Source organism: Pagrus major, chromosome 7 (assembly GCF_040436345.1).
Source record: "Pagrus major chromosome 7, Pma_NU_1.0".
NCBI classification, from domain to species: domain Eukaryota; kingdom Metazoa; phylum Chordata; class Actinopteri; order Spariformes; family Sparidae; genus Pagrus; species Pagrus major.
Window position 1 is genome coordinate 8,513,363 of NC_133221.1, and position 21,968 is coordinate 8,535,330.

Sequence of the window (21,968 nt, forward strand, 5' to 3'; positions counted from 1 at the left end):
GTAAATTCACATGTCAAACTGAGTAGAAGTCTCTGTCAGTCTTAACTAGCTCCGGCTCGGTCAGCCTAACTTACCAAAAGTGGTGCCGGCATCAGGCCTGGAAACAGATGACACAATGACGAAACCAAAGCCCTCGTTTTCTCCACGCTGGATCTCCACATCGTATGGCTGTAGGGAGGCGGGCACCACCGCGCTGCCACTGCCACCTCCGCCACCGCTGCCTATGCCGCTGGTAGATCCGCTGCCAGAGCTGACGGTGTTGAGGGAGTTCTGGCTCCCCTGGGGGGTCCGCTTGCCTTCCGTCAGGCTGGGTGCCTGGGTGCTGCTGTGGTGGGAGGAGGCCGGTGAAGGGGGGACGTCACCTTCCCCTTTTGACACTAGGAATGAGGAGGAAGAGAGCACACTTGTTAGACTATTCATGTCACCAACCTTGGCAAGGTTTTAAATAGTTTGTGCGCAGAACAGCAAGCAGTGTTCATTCTGTTTATATAACATGAATGTGACACATGCACAAGTTTTATGTTAAACTTTCATCACCTCCATATCCGGAGCTCTTGCGTCTGACAGTGAGGTTGACATGGCCCTGTTTGGCGGCTTGCTGCATCAGCTGCACCACCAGCTGGTGGGACTTGCCCACCACCGCCGTGCCATCCACACAGATGAGCTCATCGCCCGACCGCAGGCGCCCGTCCTCATCTGCTGCCCCGTATTTCACTATGTGCCCTATGTAGATCTGGGAAAGGCAAGCACACAAAATGCATGATGTAATGGACGACTGACTTTTGTTAAAATGATGCTGTAATTCATTCAACAGAACACGGTAGCTTTATAATAATGATACAGTACTGAGGCTAATTAAGAGTCATTAAGCTGCAGTAAATTAAACCAGCAGCCAAGAGAAAGTGCAATGAGTCATTGTGACTTAACTCCTTCTTAATTTAAATTAATCTGTTAAACACAAGGCCTCGGGAAGAGCGCCAGGCTTTGCAGACAATTTTACATAGTGGCCAAACTGTGTAATAACAACGACACATGATGCAAAAAGACTTTTTGCCATGAGCTTACATTGTTAAAGGTTTTACCATCAGAATTTGATCTATTAGGCCTGATAAAATTTGGAAAGTCGAGAAGAGCCGCACTATTAAAATATTTTATCACCATTCAGGCTAGCTGAGGGCTAAACTGAGAGTTAGGTGACTCATCTGTCAGAAGTCTGTGGTGCCCATGGTCTATGGGCCGCACAACGAGGAAGCTATGGAGAACATCCTTGTAATTTTACACTTAGATGTCAAACTTTTTTTGGGCTTGATACGCCTCTGAACAGCTCTCATAGGAATGAACAGGGCTCCGCCTCTGATGCTGTATCCAGTTCTCATTATATGTCCATGGTTGAACACAGCAGCATGTCAGAGTCTACTGTTGCATCACTTCAAGGTGTTTGTGGCTGAGCAACCAAGAAGGCCAGTGTAGCCTATCGGGGCCATGGAGAAGCTTGTGTGCTTCAGGCGCTGTGTGGGAGTGTACACAAAGCTCCGACAGAAACAAGCAACAAACTACCACCCAGCATTTTTCTGGCACGAACAACAAGTACCAACTCCTGTGGGGTAGACCTGAAGCCTGCTGCCATTTTATTTCCCTCTATTCCTCAATATCTGCTTTCCACTCTCCCTCTTGCACCCTCCTTTAAAGACAAATATATGGCGCACAACCAGAGGGATTGAGGATAAGGCCTTTGCCTCTCTTAACAAGCTGTCTATATGATCCTCCTGAGACCAACAGCTTCAGATAGAGACAGAGTGATGTGTTACGACTCTCTGCTACTCTGGTTTCAAGGCAGACTAAAACAGAAAAGCAGGAGGAAAAAGAAAGACAGAGAAACCTAACAAAACATTTATAGAACTGGGGCATTCTCAGAAAAAGGACAAAGCATTCTGAGATTTCAAATTATGAGCATTATATGATTGTGTCCCTGTTTTAATTAATTAACTGTTGATGGGATTCAAAGGCAGAGGGATACTTACAGGCTCTCCGGGTTCATTTCCTCCCAAGATACGAAAGCCAAAGCCTGTATCCTTCCGCCACAGGAAAATGTCCTGCTCCTGGCAATCTGGCACTGAAATACACAAGAGAAACAGTAAGAGGACTCCATGAAGACCAATCACCCAATACGACAAAGACCTGCAGGCTCTGCTTAGTGTTGACTGATTAGCATTTATGTAGGCTAATCTCTGAATGCTTGTTGCACTAATCAACAAGTTACGTCTCCTTTTTTTCCAATTACCAAAAATCCACTTCAAGTTGTATACTCGCCGATCAATAACGTGTTTTGTATTAGCGTCAGAATGAGAGCAGGCAGGATCAACAGCTGCTCCTTCCCCAGCCTCCTTGTTCTCATGTGTAGACAACAAACTAGGCTGCCAAGTCTCACGCTGTGACCTTCTCATACTCACAGACCTGCAGTCTGAAAAGGTACTCAATGGCGATCCCTATTATTAGCCCCCATTTATACCTGGACCTCTCTCACACACATGGATGTACATCCTCACTTTCTGGCTTTTTTTCTCCTGCTTTCCGTCACACACACACAGATCCCTGCACATTTGCATCCCGCCATGGACAGAGCAGACTGTGGAGGAGGACACAGGCAATTTGGTGTCAGTCTGTTCAGCCCACAGGGCCAGTCCGCACAGGCGGCACAGGCCATTTCTTCGTGCACTGCCTGCTGTCTACACGGCTGCCGCGTTAGGCCAGTAGTGAACCCATTAGCTTCAGCTCTCCCGTTCCCCCGATAATGTGCTTGGTGTAAGTTAAACTGCTTTGGCTAAACTTGTAATTAACCCTCCGCTGAGTGATCAAAGCTCAGCGTAAACTAACAGAAAGAGGTACGGCTGTGTGAAACAGATAACACAGCCGTAATGTCGAGGGAAGCAAAATTCTCAGAAGCTCCTCTTTCAGTCACACTGTCCTGCCACTGAAATACTCTGCACTCAATTGATACATGTGTTAACTTGTATGTAAGCAGTGTGCACATGAATAACAACAGGTGGGGTGATCTTGCCAAAAAATATCACAATCAATATGAAGGAAATCACAATCCATGATTTAAATTGCGATCTTTTTTCTCAATCTTTAAGTGCCCTCTAGACTATCGCCAGTCTTGAAATAGTTGATGAATTTCTCTTTACACCATTAAAACACAATAATAAGAATTTTTCTTTTGTTGGCCCAAGCTCTACATCTGCCATACCGCTAGCCACAACACATGCTGTCTTGGAAGCTGCCTTTGTCAATTCAAGAGGTATTTCACTGCTGAAAAGAGGACCCTTTCTTAAACTGGTCTGTCTTCGCCAGGGGTTCCCAACCACTAAAAACCCAGTAGGAACTAAGGGGGCTGATGTAATTGCCATTTATGTACTGCACTGTGTTTTGTTATTCATTTTCCTGGAAATGGCAAACTTTTTATTACATATCACAAGCCGAATAATTTTCGCCACGGCAAAAACCGTGGTCAATATTTGGTCAGCAATGCCTTGAGTTTTTTCACCCTCCATTTCTGTTTAAGAAAAAAATCCAGAAGAGGTAACTTGTTCAATCAGCAAACACACCTAGTTTGCTAGATTACTCTATTGGTAAGTTCACGTAGCGCAGTAAGTAAGTGAAAGAACAATAAATCCCTCTACTTTTCACCAAAAAAAGGAGATTGTGGATTCCTTTAAGATCGATCACAATCCAAACTCGTCAGATCACACACTTGTAGACAATGACAAACTGAAGACAGAGAATCTGGGCCTCTTTTTCCTTCTTTGTCTCCTTCTCTCTTTCTTGTTTCATTGTGTCTCCCCTCTCCACCCCCCCGCCGACTCAAAAAGGGGCTGCAGCTCCTTCAGGGGTTATCAAACAGATATACCAATCAGCCGCAGCTTAAAGCAGCCCTCTCCGGGCCCAGTTAATATTTAATCAGCAGCAGTCCTAGATTCTACAGGCAGCCGTGATTATTAACCACTAGCGCTGCAAAACACGGCGTGTCCATGTCTGGCTGGCAACAAACACAACATGCGACAAGCTAACACGTTGGCCCTGCCACCTCTTTACAATCACAAAATAATCTTTTACAACACTGAGATGTATTTGATGACATATACAGTCTATTCTCCCTTTGAATATCACCTATAGTTCAAGTACAGGAGGTCTGACAGATGTAATTCAGCCAGAACAATCGAGTGAACCCGCTATTTTTGAGGATCCTTTCCTATTCTCGCAGGCTCCTCTATTAGAAACAGAAAAGAAGCGGTTTGACACCCTTACAGTGTTTCCCCATGAATAATGTAAGAATAAGCCCTGACTGCAAATGATATTGAGGATTCTCACAGAGAGGCTGCCTACTTTCTTGTGTTCCAGTTTTGGCTTTTTGGATTGTCTGTTTTGCAGTGACTAAACAGGGCGTAAGACAAGCTGTTTGGCTGCTGATGATGTTAATTTGGTCAGTTTTTAAACATGATTTAAAAGGCTAAGGTCGCCCTGGATGATATGCAGGAAACAACACACACACACACACACTCAAACACACTCACACACGCTATCAAACCATTCATCAGCTAGCACTCGTGTGTTTTCAAGGACACTTCCCTCTTGGAGGCACCTTTTGTCACCAGGATCAGTTGTGACTCAGTGAGTGCGCAGTTGTTTAGCAAACACACAAAAAGGCATTAGCAGACACAAACACACATAGACAGAGATGGGCCCTGTGGGGAACACACTGTATCCTCTGCTGTGCAACTTGAAGAAATACAATCGTGAATGCACTCTAAACAAAGCATTCAGAGATATTTCCAGGGTTCAACTGGCACAGTGGACAAGATTAAACACTAACAATCCCCCCATCAGTTACCTGTTGAATCATATTTTTCCTGACCTCCAATCCCAAATTCAAATTCCCAAAACATTTTATATAGCACCCAAAGTTGTTTTTACGTATTTTTGTCATTTTTGCTGCTGAAATTGAGATAATGATATCAGTACTAGGGATGCGCAATATATATTGGTAAATCTGTATTATGGGCTATTTATCGGTATCTGTGAAATTCCAGTCAATAAATGGATTTTTTTTAAAAAGGCAGCTGATATAAAGCCAAATTGCTGTCATTGACTTACAAAGCGCAGCATTTTCAAACTTGCATATAGTTGGTGGCTGTTTGCATCTTGCAAGTTGGTTTGCGATCAGAAGAAGAAGAAGAGCTATGCAATTTTAAATATATCAATATCATTCATCTTTGCCCACTACGTCTTAGCCTTTCTTACCCTCGGGTGTGTCATTTACGGGTTAGGAACTTTTTTTAAAAAAAATATATAAAAAATGTGTGAAATCATTGGTTATCTTTTTGGTATCGGCCATGAGAAGCAGGTTATTATCAGTTGTCCGTATTGGCTGAAAGAAATCCATATTGTGCATCCCTAATCAATACCAATTTCATGTCTGTCTGTGAAAAATGAAGCTAGAGCCCACGACTGGTTAGCTTAGCTCATCCTAAGGACTAGATAAAATAGGAAACGACTCTGTCAGATGATAAAAAAACACATCCACCAACATATCTAAAGAAAGAAATGGCAAAATAAATCATTACATAAATTGACATCCACAAAAATGTAAAGCCCCGGATCTTTAGGTAGGTCATTCGACATTATTTGATTTTTTTTATTCCTGAATTAAGTGTCTCTGGCCAGATGACCTCCTTACAGAAGGTGGTAATATATAGCTTGGGGTTAAATCTTGCTGACTGTTTAAACTGTAAAGTCAGCAAAGCTTTAAAATTCCTAAAATAAGTTAGAGTTGTACTCACGTCGGCTCTCGTACATGCTCCTGGACTGCGCCCAAATCTTAAAGGGGTCTGGCTTCTTCTGCAGGGTGAGGGTGCCATCTGCAGGGTCCTGAGGGGGCAGGCCTGGCAGAGGCTGGGTGGGGGCAGCAGGAGTGGGAGCCACAGCTTCACTGGGCATGACAGAGGGTGGGTGGCTGGGAGAATCGGTGTGGGTGCTGCGATGGCTGCACACACTGTGCTGGGAGCTGCTCTGGCTGTCTTTCCTCTCTAACTGATGCTGGGTGGACAGAAAACAGAGAGAGAGAGAGAGTGAGAGGTGTATGTATGTAAGTGACGGGGGTGGATATAAGCAGGAGACGGAGGTAGAGGGCAGACAAAGGAGAAAAAAGTGAGAGTGATAAGTGAGTCAGTGATGAGAGTGAGATACAGGGGAGAAGAGATGAGGGAGAAAGGTGTTGATGGAGGACAAAGAGGAAGAAAAACGAATCCAAGGTCATCTTTTTTAGACATTGCAGTAGAACATCTCTCAGTAAAAACATCGGCTGGAGTGTGAGGAGAAATGACTTGGTTTCCATGGTTGCGAGACAAAGACAGATCGAAATGTGAGGGAAATTTAATGAACAAAGATATTGCCTTTTATGAATCTTTGTTTATTGCAAAGGGTCCCTTGCATGGAAGCTTATGCATAGAATCAAGGTTGGTCTCAATTAAAACATGAATGTGTAAAATCTCAACAGCAGAGAAGAAGGCTGGTGGATGGGAGAGAAGTATTGTGAGTGCTTTGTTGCTACAGTGAAATAAAATGTTCAGCAATTGAAATATTCAATTACTAAAAATTTAAATGGTCACTCAATGTTTCAGCCTGCCACTTCTGAAATCTATGTAGATTGCTTTAGAATTGTAAACATTGATTCACTGGTACCTGATGGTAGAAATATGGAATATATCACATCGTCATGTAACCTTATTCCCTAAGTAATTTTTTTTTAAGTATAAGCCATGATGGCAGGTGGCCTGATAGTTTTACCTGTGACAGGCAACATTAATGCTGCATTTGGCAGGAGACAATTTCATTCCCTGGCTGCATTAAATGCAACATCATCCGATAAAACTAGTTTGAAATGTGTTGCTGGCATTAAATTCAGAATAAGCTTATATTTACAAAACTTAATGAAGCTTATGTGGTAAAACATTAAATATATTGTCTTTGTGCTGTTTTCAATGGAGTCAAGTCAAAAAGCAATGTACCATGTTTGGCACAGTGTCCCAACTTTTTCAGTGTTGTACGTGCAAGGGCACATTCCTGGTAGATTACTTTGTAATGTGAACAGAGTGTTTCTACTGTTTACCTAACGATTGTCACAACAAATGATGGAATAACTGCTGTTGTGATAACTTTTCTGGTTGTTTTGACACCTGATAAGCCTTCAAATTCCTGAATCTGTCACTAAAACAATATTGAATTTTGTCATCAGTGCTTTTAGCAACACGTCCCCACCAATAAACCTCCTTGCATTGTCTTAGTACAGGGCTGTGTTTGATCTGAACACCTGCTTAGACAATATATAGGACCATGACTTTTTTTTTTATAGCACGTTACTGTGCTGCTCGGCACCTTATGGTTTTCTGCAGTCTTTGTATTCTGATTCTGTAACCAGAGAATGTACATGTCACCATGTTATTATGTGCAGATGCACATTACAACACTTTACAGCTTTATGATGAATGAGCCTTACCGAGAAAATGCAATTACTGACACCGAAAAGGCGCCAAAATGACAACTGAATCATTTTTTATCTGATATGAATAATAAACAAGTGCATTAAATGGTAGAAAAGCCATGGCACAGTGTCTCACTCATCACACTGTACGAGATGAGGGTCAAATTTTCAGTAATGCTTCCTAATGAGGACAACAGCCATGCAAAATTGACTTGGCATTTGATCACTGGAGACTTGCTTAATGTGCTGAGACAGCACAGTCTCTCTCGCATATGTGAGTTTACTGTGAGCATTTATTTAGACTCTGAACTGGAGGCAAAATGGTTGTTCTGGGCTGACACAACGTCGCATGCAGCGTGACATTTCACTGACATAACACAGAGGGGGGAAAAGTGGCTTTTCCTCACTGGAAAACTAATCCAAAGTGACAGTCAGGCAGTGCCACTATTGGTCCCACCCGACCCCCTTACAGCACCCATCCCTACTCCATCCTCTGTGCCATGTGACCTGAATAGGTAACACCCACAGCCCAGACTGAAACCATTTCAAACTAATCCTAATTCTAACATCCAGCCAGCTGAGGGGAGGGTTTTAAATGTCAGTCAAGAATGGCTGGACGAGGTTTTCTTCTACTCAAGTGGTGGGAATTGAACCCATCACTGACCTTGGATGAGCTTGTCCGGAGGAAACGTCGTTCTGCTATAACTCGACGGCTCTCCAGGGGTGAATTAGGGTGACAGTAATTTAAAGCTGCAGGGGCATCTTTTCTGAGGTTGTATTGATTTTTTATCAGGTTGAGATAAGTCGTAAAAATGGGAAGGCATTTGCTTTTTAAACTCCTGAATAACTGCACTGTCCCTTCAGGGACCCTCGTTCACACAGCTGGTCTTTCTGCCTCTTTCTACCCTCTTTCCCCTTCCTCTTTTATCCATCACAACTACGAGTCACATTGCAATCTGTTGCAATCTCTCCTCCAGCTTCCCCAATCCCCCTCTGCTTTGTTTCCGGCTCACTCTCTCGTCATTGCCCCCTTCTCCCTGTCTGTTAGCCTCCGTATCTGTGGGCTATCATAGTGATTCACTGTTGAGGGACAAACCATCTTCTCACTGGTCCTCCCCTCCCATATCCACATCAATTTTTCCTATCTTTTTTCTCATGCATCTCTCCCCTCTTCCCTTGGCTGTGGCTGTCTGCCCTCCCCAACAGCTGGTCACTGTTACACTGTTCTGCCTAGGCTATGCTTAATCAGTCACAGGATGGCAGTGTGGCAGGAGAGGAGGGAGAGAGAAACACAGAGGATAAAACAAAGAGAAATGACAACACTGAGGCAAGAAAAACAAGAGGACAACAATAAAAAAGTCAAAGTGGCAGAGTGAGACAGAAGTGAAGAGAAATAGTGGCAGTGGGATAAAACGTGAAGATGTATGAAGCTCGGGATGCACAACCGTAGAACAGGAGTTAGATATGACATCTCTGTTTCTTTTGGTCTTTAAATAGCGCTCCTTTCACTCAGTAGAGAAAACATGCATACATACAAAAGAGCTGAAGCTCAGAGTACTCACCACCAGCTTTGGACTCCTCTTGGCTGGCACCACTCCTGCAAAACATCGGCAGAGAGACAGAGAGAGCATTAATGACCTGCTGTGCTCTTCCCTTGTCCCCTCTGATCAAAAAAACTCCCCAGGACGAACGAATGGACCCTGGTTCCTGCTGCAGAGCAGAGCGCAACTGGCCCAGCTGTCTCTCTCTCTCTCCCCTCCTCCTCCTCCTCTTCCTCCTCCTCCTCCTCTCTGTTGCTTTCTCTCTCTGAGCAACACACTGCGCTAGGCTGCTCGCTAATCCAAGTGATCTCCTCCCCCCTGTGCTGTATCCCGCTCCACTCGGCGCTCTCACCCGTGCTATTAGAAGAGGAGCAACTGATCTATCTGCATTACACAGGCTGACTTATGCTGCAGCAGCTCCGGACTGCCGGTCCGAGCTACAGGTCCCCACAAGCAGCCACGAACCCCCTCCCTCTAGTCCGCTTGCCAGCTGTCTCAAACCATGAGCTCTCCAGCAGAATCTCAACTATTACCCACTGAGAACGGAGCTCAGCAGCTCAAGCATCATATCAAAGGAAAGCCTGAGCTTCTGCCTTACTATGCACATCTTCTGAGTAACTACAGAGCTGTTTCCTCTCCTCTACACTCCCTCTGCTTTGCTCAAGGCTTACATTGAGGGGCTGATCTTCTCTCTCTGCCTTTTTCTTCCTTTTTTCCCTCCCCCTCCTCATCCTCCATGCAACATGACTTGTACACCCTCTATCTGCCTCTCTCTCTCTCTCTCTCTCTCTCTCTCTCTCTCTCTCTCTCTCTCTCTTTCTCTCACACCAGTTAACATACTGTAGAGAGTCACCAAGAAGATCAATCTCATTTGTGCTAATGAAATATTAATACTAGGAGCCAGTCGTCAGGGGAGTGGATTCACAGCATACCAGTGTAGGGAATAATCTACATTCCCACTTCAACCGCTTTATCTTCACATCCATCACAACCCCAACATTTGATTCATCACGTCGGTTCCTCTACCTCGAGCATATTAACACCGACCTATTCAGACTCCACTTGATTGTTTATCCCACACACTGCTTTCCAAGAAAACTCCTTTCCCTCCCTGATGCTTCTTTTCCTGCGACTTACTATACAGCTCAGTATGTTGAGATAAAAATAGACAAATGAGCGCATAAATGACATGAGGCAGGGTCAGGACAAAGAGTTGCAGTTGCCAAGGCAATCAAGTAGTTCTGTATACAGTCACAGCAGTCTAAGTGAGCAGCAGCACATTTACATTAATGCCAGACTTTTGATCCAATACAGTGTCGTTCACCGTCATTTCTGCTACAGAGGCCGTCAAACATCTGATACCAAGCGTGCACAGAGAGAAAAACACAACTGGAACTATTAATAGAACGACATAAAGACATGCAATAACATGCGAGCATCCATCTTAGCCTCTTTCTGCTGCATTGGCAAAAAAATCATTAAATGTTAAAACTCTCTGTTGCTGCAAAGCCCCTCTCTCTACACGATTCATAATTTATCCTCGCTATTTTCCCCTCCCTCTCTCTCCCTCTCTCGTCTTCCTCAGATTATGGGGTGCCAGTTACTTGAGCAAGTGAAACATCTCCGCTGCTGATGAATGTTTGTGTGTGTGTGTGTGTGTGTGTGTGTGTGTGAGTCTGACCCCGGAATGACACACACACAGGAGAAGGTCAGATGTCAATAATAAGTGTTTCCCATTACAACAGCAGGTTATATGACCCAGGAGCCCTAAATTACACAGTGTGGGAGGTCAATAAAAAGCTTCCACTTTGAAACAACCTCTGAAAATCTTCAAACTGGCAACGAGGTCGACATAATTACCTTCAAGTGTATAGAAATTGGATCTAACTACGGCCATATGGCTAATACATATGGGCCTGGAACTGGAGGAGAATAAAGATTCAAGGAATGGACGTTGTTCGACCCAAACTCTACATTCATCCACAGCGTCTGAATCAAATGCTGCACGGTGTGAACGCGTCTTCATGCATGATGCAGTCGTTAACACTTCCTCTGGCATTGTGATGCTGATGTATACATGCGATTCAGAGTTGATTGAATCTGGCTGAATGTAACATTTATGAGCAGCTGAAGCTCGGCGAAAAGAAATATGGGAATGGCATGTTCCTGCACACACGCAACTGTGTGGAGGCATCCTTGAATTCATGCATGCCATACAGATGTACTACCAACACAGTCAGGTGTGAAAGAAGGTGAGCTTTTATTTATGCACAGCACACAGACATTGAAGAGTATGCAGGCACGCACAGACACACGGAGCATTTACATTATGCCCCTGAGCCATAATCCTGATATTTTTTACTCTGCTGAAGCTGCTGAATGACAGTAAAGCTCTGCTCAATACCCCACAACAGAGCGCCGCTGCATTTTAAAGACTGAGCTGATCACTGAGGATGCAAGATCGGCTTAATGTAAAGGCCTGATTTTATTATATCCGAGGCAACCTTCTTCCGGAATGATTAAGACTGTGTCCATTATCATTCAAATGAGACGGGAAGTAAACAAATCGGAAGTGAAAGCGAGAGCCGTCAGTTGTTCGGTGACCTTAACTGGCTCTAAGCATCAGTGTGGTGGAGGCTCATTTACTTCTTTTACAGCAGACAGTGAAGCACGACTATAATAACTATCAGAATTACACAGAAATGTGCTTATGAGGGAATTACTCAAGACAGGAAGCCTTAAAGACATGTTCATATTATCAATTGGCAATAGGAGCTTTAGTTTTTCTGTTCAGCAGCCTCTAAAATTTGTGTGTGCTGGTGATAAAGAAATGGGTCAGGCATTGCTTTGTCTTGATTAGGTTTCAAAAAATGTCCTTCAAGGCTTTCGAAAGAACTTCTCACACAGAGATTGAATTTTTGAGATTGAATATTTTTCAGTTTCCTGTTCAGTGTAAGAATAAAGAACAATGTGAGTTTGACTTGCTTGCGTGGTTTCAAAAGTGTGTATATGTGTGTGAAGGGGGATTTTTTTTCATCCTGGTGCAACAGCTCTGAAAAAGCTCGAGCTTTTACAAACTGAATGCGCAGCATGATGAGTGGCCCACTGTTTCAATATGCTGCTGAAGCTGTGGCCTTGGTGGGTCTTTGCAGAGCCCACACAGAGCGAGAGAATGGCCCTTCCTCCAGGTTTTCTACATACATTGTTAGAGGGTGTGCAACATGAGTAATGTTCTCTTTTGTTGAGCCGAACCCGTAAACATTTGTCCTTGTTCTACTTATAAGATTGTCCTATTATCCGCAAGTCCTCTCTTCATCTACTCTAAATTATATTGTCCCACTCTTCCTCCTCCTCATCGTCTGCTACCATCATATTTCATTCCTGTACCTTCATTTCCTCTACATTTTATATCCCTTCTCTCTGTCTTTTCATTTTCTCTCTTCTTTCTCTCCGTCTCTCAGGGGACAGGAGCGCTGTGCACGATTGTCATGGCAACAACGATGGGAAGACAAGATGGGGGAGTCATAGCTGGCCTGGCCTCCTTTACAGGGGAAGATCCTGTGTGTCAAAACACCAGATGTTGTCTTTAAAATTTTATTGGTTTAATACAATTTCCAAGACTAGAGCTTTAGGTGATAGTAGGTAGTTTGAACAGGTAGATAATCGCAAGAGCGCTGTAAAATCCCCGAAAGATAAAAATGGATGCTGCGCCTTCACACTTGCATTTCACACATTTGTGAAGTGTTGTTAGATGTAGCCATTGACAATGAATTAAAATAAACATCCAAGTTTGAAAATGTCCATCTGGCTTGTCAAGCTTTTTTTTTTTCTTTTTAACAACTTTCACCACACAGTCCTTTTAGCAGGTACTTCCTTCGTTACCGCACCAACCTGTTCTACCTCTTGTCTTTTTTCAATCGCACAAATTACATGTTGCCTTTCTCCCCTCTTCTCAGGGCTCGACGACCACAGAAACGAAACTAAGAGACCATTTGCTGCGCATCCCAGACACCGAAATGTGGCTCCGTTCGTGTCAGACACACCGCTCTGCCATTGCACTGAGCGTTAAGGTAATATGCACCACAGCGTTCTGCAAATGCTCTGTGACAAAACACATTTGAATTTTTACTTGTGAAGCTGTGAATGTATCTGAGATTAGCCACAAGCAAACTACTCTGACACTGCTCAGTTCAGAGCAATGCTGCCTCCTGGGATAAACTGTTGAGCTGGTGTTGTGTTTCAAAAGATGTTTTTTTTTCCTATCAAAAACAAGAAGACAATACAGGCCCTCCAAGCACAAGAAAATGAAACGGGAAAGGAAATGTTTAAAGCCTTTTTGTATAATGGGTAGCTCATTAAAAGGCAAACCATTAGAAAAGCCAACATGTTCTTAGTCAAGGCTCCAAACTACATGGTGTGGCTACACCTATTCAATGACCCAGTAACATAACAGGTTGAAAAAAATGAAACAGCGAAATCAAAGGTTCAAAATATTTGTTGTTTGTTAACTGATTATTAACCATTTACTAAATTTTGATTAACTGTGAATTTACCATTTATTAATGAGGGTTATTATACAGTGTTACCAAAAGCTTCCCTTTAATTTAGTTTCTGTATTGTGTCCCCTCCCCTGACCAAAGGACTGCCTCCTACAACAGGTATAGCCACACCATGTTGTTTGTTGTTTGGAGCCCTGATAAAGACCTAGTGGTCGAAAGATGTTGACTATTTTAATGATTTGCTTTTTTTCATGAAAGGCTTTTAAATATTTCCGTCCTTGTTGTTTTTGTGCCTGCATTGCCATGGTTTTTTTTTGAGGGACTCTTTCAACTAGTCATTACTTTTCCGAGATGTTTTTCTTTTCTACACAGACAACTCAGTTTGAACCTTTTGAAGTTGAAGCTACTTTATTTTTGTCAGTGCTACAGACCGATTCACCCTGACGTCGTCGCTAACAACAACAGTCACTTCAAAGTAGTAAACTGCTGTAAGTGAAATGCTAAAAGCTTTGCTAGCAGCTTTAATCACTGACTAACTGCTAGTTTGTGGCAAACTCAAGCTGTCATTCTCTTCAGTCTGTGGCCCAACTGGTAAATTAGCTCTCCAAACATTAGTGAAAGTGTTGTTATTAATGAAATATGATAGCATAAAACATGCATTTTAGATGAACGAGATGTATACACTTCATCATTCAAAATCATGAAAAAAGAACATTAAATTGTATGTAAGCAAATGCGTGATCTCCCCAGAAGTCATTGTAAATAAACGGTGTGATTGGGTCCATAAAGACTGATTATAACACTGAATATTTTGCATGATTATAACTTCTGTGACACATCTCAATCTACTGCAAATTAGATACGAAATCAGAAAAATAACAATTACTGTGGGAGACAAAAACCAACTGTCATGTTTGAGAGAAAACAATCCCTGTGGAGAAATCTTGTGTGATGTTCTGTTTGTTTGACCTTGTGCTTTGAGCCCTCCTTTAAAAACTGCCTCTGCTGACTCTGAGTCAGACAGCGGAGATTGATGAGTCACAGATGAGCAGATTAAGGCTTCTTCTCCTCTAGCTGAAGTCCACCTTGTTCCTCCTCCTCCTCCTCCTCTCCTCCTACATCTCTAAAACCAATCCCCTCGTACACGCTCCCCTCGCTGAACTTCTCAGTGCTATTCAGCAAATCTCACACTCTCTCCTCTAATCCTCCACCTCCACTTTCTCAAAACATGATCCCTGGTCCTCCTATTTCTCATCCTCAACTCGCTCTCTTCTTATCTGCTTTACCTTGCTCCTCTTAGCTCCCATAATTGTTGTTTGTGAATGATTATGCGCTAGCTGCAAGCGATCACTTGAAAGGTCACCGCATCATTCTCAGACAGAAAGCAGAGCACGCAAGAACTGTTATTGCCGAGTGCAGCTGCAACTAGCTATTATTTTCAGCGTTGATTAATCTGTGATGTCTAGTATAGGATTGATCAAGTAAATTAAATGGTGTAGTCAAGTCAGTTTCAGTTATATAGCCCAAAATCACAATCATTGAACGACATCCTCCTTCCTTAGACCCTCGATTCGAGTCAGGAAAAACTGAATAGTACAAAAAGTAGAATACGTCCACAAATAATAAAACTGCCCATCACAATTCCCCAGAACGCAAGGTCACGTCTTCATATTGCTTATTTTGTGTGCCTAATGGGCCATTGATATATGATATTGATATTGATATTAAACAAAAAAGAAGCAAATCCTCTTAATTGAGAGGCAGGAATCTTAATATTTGTTCTACATGTCACAATTCAAGGACCAAAAATTTTTTGTCTCTCACCGTTCACTACTGTACATATTTTTTTCTAAAATAAGGTCCCAGATTTTACGAGGTTTTGCTTGCGATTGTCAACTTTCATCTCCAAAACCGTAAAATGTGAACTCAACATTTCAGCAAAGTTATGGAGCATCTTACATCAGACTCCTTTCCCATTTTGCATTTGCATCCTTTATACCAGATCCACATCTAAGGGCTGCATATCAAACCTTAATACAGTGAGTCAGTTGTCTCCTGTTGCTGAAAGCTTGCTTACTCTTCTTTACTTTTTCTTTGATCAGACAATTTTTTCATTTAAACCATAATCCTGTCCATTTAGAATTTTATGTCAGCTAAATAGTTATACAGCCACTGGTGTTTAACCTGACATTTAACATTTTAGAAATGTGGCTTCTTTAGTAAAATGAAAGCCTACTTTTCAAATTCCAGGCGATACTACATCAAACTAGTAGAACTGAACTGAACTGAACTGAACTACATCAAACTATTAAGATAGCAGTGTCGGTAATCTGAATACTGACTCCTGGCAGCCTGTGTGTGTATGTAGTTTCTGTAGTTTTCCTCATCAGTTGGCCATTCACCTGACCTCATAATGATGACAGGCTTGTGTCAAAGCTAAAAGAGATGATCTATGCTGTTGTCAGCCGCCCTGCCTGCCCCAGTGACTTCCTGTAACCTCCATTACACTTATCCTCTCCTTTATTTCCTCTCTGTCTTGCTCTTGCTGTCTTTGTACATCTCCCTCTATGCTCTGGTAGCAGGAATATCGCCCTGTATCCGAATCATTCTCTCTCTCTCTCAAGATACACTGTCACAGGCTCATAATGATGCTGACATTTAACACAATAAGGAGTGTTATTCCAGCAGCAGTGCACAAGGTCAACTCATTAGAGTGCATAATTGATGTTGGGTGCATATTCCAACCTGCCACTAATAGAGATCTGGGTCAGCTGGCATGGACTGCAATTTAACAACAATAAGGACCGGACACAAATGAGGGACCTCGAATGTCATTCAGTGTCAGCGTGGATACTTCACACTCGGGCAAACAATTTGTTTTGTTTTGACATTTCAATGAGACAAACATTTATCTCTGGGTCATTCCAGTGTCATGTGTGGCAACCAGAGAAAGTAGCACTCGCCATTAAAAATCAGCATTAATAATGTCCGATTACATAAGCAAACACAAAAATAACAACGTATAAGACAACAGAATACTCTCACTTGTTCATTCCAGATACAGTATTTTCAAAATAAAGTCACAGCCTTCACAACGCCAATTATCACATAGACAAAATAAGATGATCGCAAACGTGGACACTGACAAAGTCTCTGAGGCCCAATTCAGCAGCATCCGTATTCATAGCAGATACGAGTCCCTGACCTAATGTGCTCCTCCTCCCCTCCCATCTCATTCATCCATCTCGCCTCTTTACCCAGCCTCCCACTCCTTCCCACACTCAGCTGCTCATCGACTGCCATGCTAACTCAGCCCATCGTCTCTGCGCCTCTCCTCGTTTCAGCCCATCCAGCCCGAGCGTTTTCATCCCGTCGCCCACACTCTTCCTCACTTTTCTCTCCTGCTTTCTCATTGTGTCACTCTCTCCATGCCAACTATTCAAGCTGTTGTCTGTTCAGCAGACAACAGTGCATTCTTTTGTGCGCTTAATCACACATCCTGTCATGTCAAAACTTCACTTCCTGCATCTGTTTATCCGCCCCTGCTGACAAATATTTGACATCAAGATGTAATACATACCTCTTTGAACCAGCATGGTGACCTCGCTGCCTCTGGGACATTTGCTCAGCAGGTCCACCACTTGATTGTGGCTCATATTCTGGACGTTTCTCTTGTTGACCTCCATCAGAATATCTCCCTCCTTTAGACCACGGCAGCGTGGATAGTCCACTATCTGCTTTACCCTCTGCCCTCCTCCCGTCAGGCTGTCGGCGATGGTGAAGCCGAATCCCTTGTCGCCCTTCTCCATGTGGATAGTGATCAGCTCGGGTTGGGTAGCTATGGACGAGGCCAGGGTGACCACATCGCTGGAGTAGCCATGCGAGCTGTTAGACGTCACGTCGGCCGAGGGGCTGTGCGGCCGCGGCTCCCTCATGCCGTTAACGGGTCCGGCCTGGTTGGAAGGTGAATCAAACGTCTCCTGTCCGTTAACGATGATAGGCTCCTTGTCTAAAATCGCCACTGAGGTCACCAGGCTGGTGTTAGGGTCATCGGGGTCAAAGGGCAGCGGGTAGCCACGGCATAAGGCCAGGTCCACCATGGAACCGATGGGGATGGATTGGAAGATCTTCACCACCTGAGCGTGGGTGTAGCCCAGCACAATGGTGTCATTCACACTGACTATCACATCACCTGCACGAGGGAAAATGACACATTAGTGATGCCATCGTTTACACAGTTACCAGCTATTTACTGGGGTTTGAAGTGAATAAATCAGGGTTTTTTCACACTGTAGGTGTTATGTATTATTACTCTCTAGATGTGTGAAATGAAGCAGGAACACTACCAAAAGAATGTATGCTGGGATATGATCTAACCCCCTGCAATCTTGACGCATGGCCCAGTTCTAATGCCCCCCTTAAACCCTGATCACTAAGGGTGTCGCAATTCTTCAAAACTATTAATCGTTAAATAAGTTTAGTTTTTCAGACTTGTCCTCAGTAAACACTCTTTCCAACCAAATCAGTAAAGAATCACTGGTAAAGTTATCAGATATGTTCAGTTTAGTTCTTCCCCCATGAGTAAAAAATCTTATATACCATATCCCAAACTAATCAATAAAAGATCTCTGAACGACCTCTGATACCGTCAGGCGTAGTGCCATTCAGTTGATCGTCTTTGTGCATTTGTGTTTTTTTTCTGTCTTCGGACGTGTGCATGTAGGCGGGGGTGGAGAGAAAAAATAAAAAGGTATAAAAGTCATGATTTCTCTGCCTCCGCTGCTGGAGTTTCTATTTAAATGCTAAAAAAACACTTTCACTGTGTGACCTCTGATTGGTTCAGTTCCACTTTTGTAACTCTCCACTCCATACATAGGAGAACATAAGAGAGAATCGCAGATCCTGATTTTAATTTCAGTGATTGAAAATAGAAGCTTATTTTGATTGATTTTCCTTTTAGAATCAAAGTCGTGACACCTTTACTAAACACTGACCCTCACAGACATAAAAACTTCTTCACATATTTAAGATAAAGCCAGTAGCAGAGATATCGCCTTGTTTATTCTATGCATTCTTCTTTCTCGTCAAAACTTGGCACCTGCATTGCTGGTAACCTCACTTCTTTCTAACTCCACACACCCAGATTTTTTTCATTAGTCTTCGGCCCTGCCCTACTCGGCCTGAAATGACATCACTAGAGGCAATTTATCAGACTTCACACAGCCCCCTCTGGAGCCACAAAAGACTTTATATAACTCTTTTCATATTTTCAGAAGTACTTTCTTTGATGTGTAAAATTGGTGGAGTTCCCCCTTTGATGGACATCCCCTGTGATATCACCGTAACTGTGTGAGTGCAGGAGGGTGTGAGGGCTTTGAGTGCCGTAGGAGGAGTTAGGACAGCTCTTTGTAAAATCACATTACCTGGACAGAGACATTTCTATGCACAGTGAAGTGCAGGTGGCTGGTATTTCAGGCTGTATGTAGATCATTAAACGGAAGCTTTGATTGTTTGCTTTCTATTTCCAAGCAAAAACGTATAGTTGGTTCAAATCAACATAAATTGTAGTCAGTTTCAAGACAAACAAGTACACATACAGTATGCAGTGCCGGTTTGCGGCGTGTGTTTATAATGAACAGGAAAATGTCATCCTGCATGTTTGCTGGTGCAGTTCCTGTGTTTCAACATCAGTGCTTTACATAATGGTTTTTTTCCTGAAGCAAGGTCTGCAGAGTTGCAGACTTACAGTATGGTAAATGTGCATGAAGGTCTTAAAAATTAATTCAGAGAGCCCTTATGCATTTCCTAAATTCACGGTGGGAAAGCCCGAGCCCTTATGGACTTTTCTGGAGACTGAGTGCATATGAGGGGACACTGGAACTGGGCCAAGTAGCAGCACAGAAAGTGGATAAATGTAGTGGAGGGACAATACTGTGTGTGTGTGTGTGTGTGTGTGTGTGTGTGTGTGTGTGTGTTGTTATATGAAAACAGTGCCCCCTGTGGATGGTGGTTATGTACTGCACCTGTCTCCATCTTGCCATCCACTGCTGCAGGCCCGTCCAGCACCAGACTTTTGATCTGTAGAAACTCATCCGGCTCGTCACCTCCAACCACAGTGAAGCCGAAGCCACGACGGCTCTTCTTCAGCTTTGTGTTGATGAAGGTTCCTTTGAGCTCTGCTGGGTTTCTCGTGAAGAAAGGCTTTCCTCCTGCAGAGCGTCGGAGAAACAACTCTTAGCCTTGTGCCCAGTCACACATTCTTCATTCAACATTCCTAAATAATGTTTTGTAGATATGGTGGTTATTTTTTCTCTAAGATAAGGATCATACTTCTGCTTTCAAAATGTAAGTATGCTGTCTGTCTGGAAAATGGAGGCCCAGCTGCGAAAGTTAGATGTAGTAAACAAAAACCAAATCAGATCACTTCTGTTGTATCTTATGATATATCTTTGGAGACATGGCAGAAAAAAAAAAATCAAGCTGTAGTAAAGAAGGAGATTTACGTTTGACTCCTGCAGGGCCGGGAGGTAGAGTTGGTGGGACCTGCGGGTCCCTGTAGGTCTCCAGGTGGTTTGGAGCATAATTTGCTAACGGAGCCGCTGCTGAGGAGTGCTCCTCTATCCACTCTGCATGGACACAATCACACACAACACGTTAATGGAAACACACTCAACATAAAAGATGTATTTACATGCCACACACATGCAAACGAATAAACACTTAACAGCAAGACAGATACAGACACAGAGCCAATATTTAAGCAGATATTACACATGTTGCCATTTGTTTCACCTCAATTGTAAAATTGTATAACTTATTTTAGCAGCTTCCACCAGTGTTATATGTTGAAAGTAAGTACTTTTGTCAGTGTTGTAATTTTTTAATCAAAAAATATTGATCATGCATCATGAAAAAAAATCATATTCGTGAATGTAGTCACTCCTATAATCCTTTGTCTTACATGTATAATCAAGCAACTCTGTAAATGTTCAGAGGGCTTTAAAGGTGTAATTTGTAGAGTATGGCCAGAATTTGAAGGTAGCTCCAAAAACATATGGGACTTCATATCCCCAGAGTAATCAACAACTGCTGCTCTTTGCTAGCTATCCTTGGCCTTTGCTAGCTACCGTTAGCTAATTGGCTCATGGCTCAGTTAGCCATGGAGCCAGCGGCCCCCAGAGTTTGTCTGGACCGGGAACTCAAGCTCAACTAGATCTGGCCACCTGATGTGAGAGTGAACACGGCTGGGCACCGAAGTGAGACTGAACACAGCCTCCAAGACCGACTGAGGTCAGTCTGACAACAGGGGAGACAGTACGGAGATGATTTACAGCAGCTCTTCGGGGATGACAAGACACGGCAGGCAGGTACGAGAGAGGCGTACGGCGGGAGAGAAGCGGCAGAGAGTCGGGCATCAGCAGTGGGTGAAAACGGCGTGTAGAACTAGAATACTTTCACATCTTACTCTGTGAATTGAGGATTAATATTGACCAACCCAGAGGTGATTGTGGAAAGACAAACCAAGACTGTTATATTTAGTTTATGTCGAGTTGGAATGAAGTGTGTTTTATGATGAATCAACAAGGAAATGAAGCTCGTCTTAGTTCGGTAAAAGAGAGACATGAATTCAGAATGTTTATGGTTGAATTCTCTGTTTAGTAGGAAAATAGAAGTAAGAGTATTTCATTTCTTGACATTTTGTGAGTTCATTTTGTTCATTTTTTACACAACCAGCTGGCATTTATCTACCAGCTAAAACTACGGAGGCTATCAGACTATCGCTTCTTGCTGGTGCAAAGTAGTATTACTAGATGGGACAGGCCGGGGCTAGCTGGTTAACATATTAACTTCAGTAGACATCTCCACAACACAATACATAGACGTCTTTGACATAACGTCAACTCTCTGTTAATAATTTTAGCTCATTTTTTAAATGTTTTAAACTAGAATTCTGGCCATATATTACAAATCGTGTTACAAATCACAAATTGTGAAGTTGTCATGGATTCAGTTAGTTAGCTGAGGGCTACAACTTGAGCCCTGTTTTTGGTTACTCTTTTGCAAATTGGCTCTATAAAAGGTCTGCTGAATTAGCTATCAGCAGCTCCTGTTTGCTAAGTATCCAGGGGTGCACAGACAACTATCACTGGATTCCTTTAATACTGCAGAAAACTTAAAAACATGATGATCCTCAGGCAAGTTCTGGCCTCATAAGGAGAACATTTTTTTGAGAATTTCAAAGCAGATTAATGGATGTTTATCTGCAATGGACATTGGGTATGATAGCATCCTTTGAGAGTGGAAGTCACACTGAATCTAAAAATATGTTGTTCAGTTTTTGTGTGACGCAAATTGCAGCAATTGGGGCACCGAGGGTTTTAAAGTACTTTA

At 43.0% G+C, this 21,968-nt stretch overlaps 1 protein-coding gene across 7 annotated transcripts in view; it reads right to left on the reverse strand.

Annotated features, from left to right (window-relative positions):
- Positions 1–21,968, reverse strand: part of LOC140999944 (membrane-associated guanylate kinase, WW and PDZ domain-containing protein 1-like) — a 107,075-nt gene that overhangs the window by 11,777 nt on the left and 73,330 nt on the right. For all 7 annotated transcript variants that reach the window (XM_073470532.1, XM_073470528.1, XM_073470526.1 and 4 more), the window contains 8 exons: positions 20,081–20,203; positions 19,601–19,786; positions 17,158–17,769; positions 9,100–9,134; positions 5,838–6,093; positions 2,022–2,113; positions 538–733; positions 75–377 (listed from right to left, as the gene is read on the reverse strand). In XM_073470532.1, the coding sequence (XP_073326633.1) occupies positions 75–377; positions 538–733; positions 2,022–2,113; positions 5,838–6,093; positions 9,100–9,134; positions 17,158–17,769; positions 19,601–19,786; positions 20,081–20,203 (1,803 nt within the window). The remainder of the gene's footprint in view (positions 1–74; positions 378–537; positions 734–2,021; positions 2,114–5,837; positions 6,094–9,099; positions 9,135–17,157; positions 17,770–19,600; positions 19,787–20,080; positions 20,204–21,968) is intronic.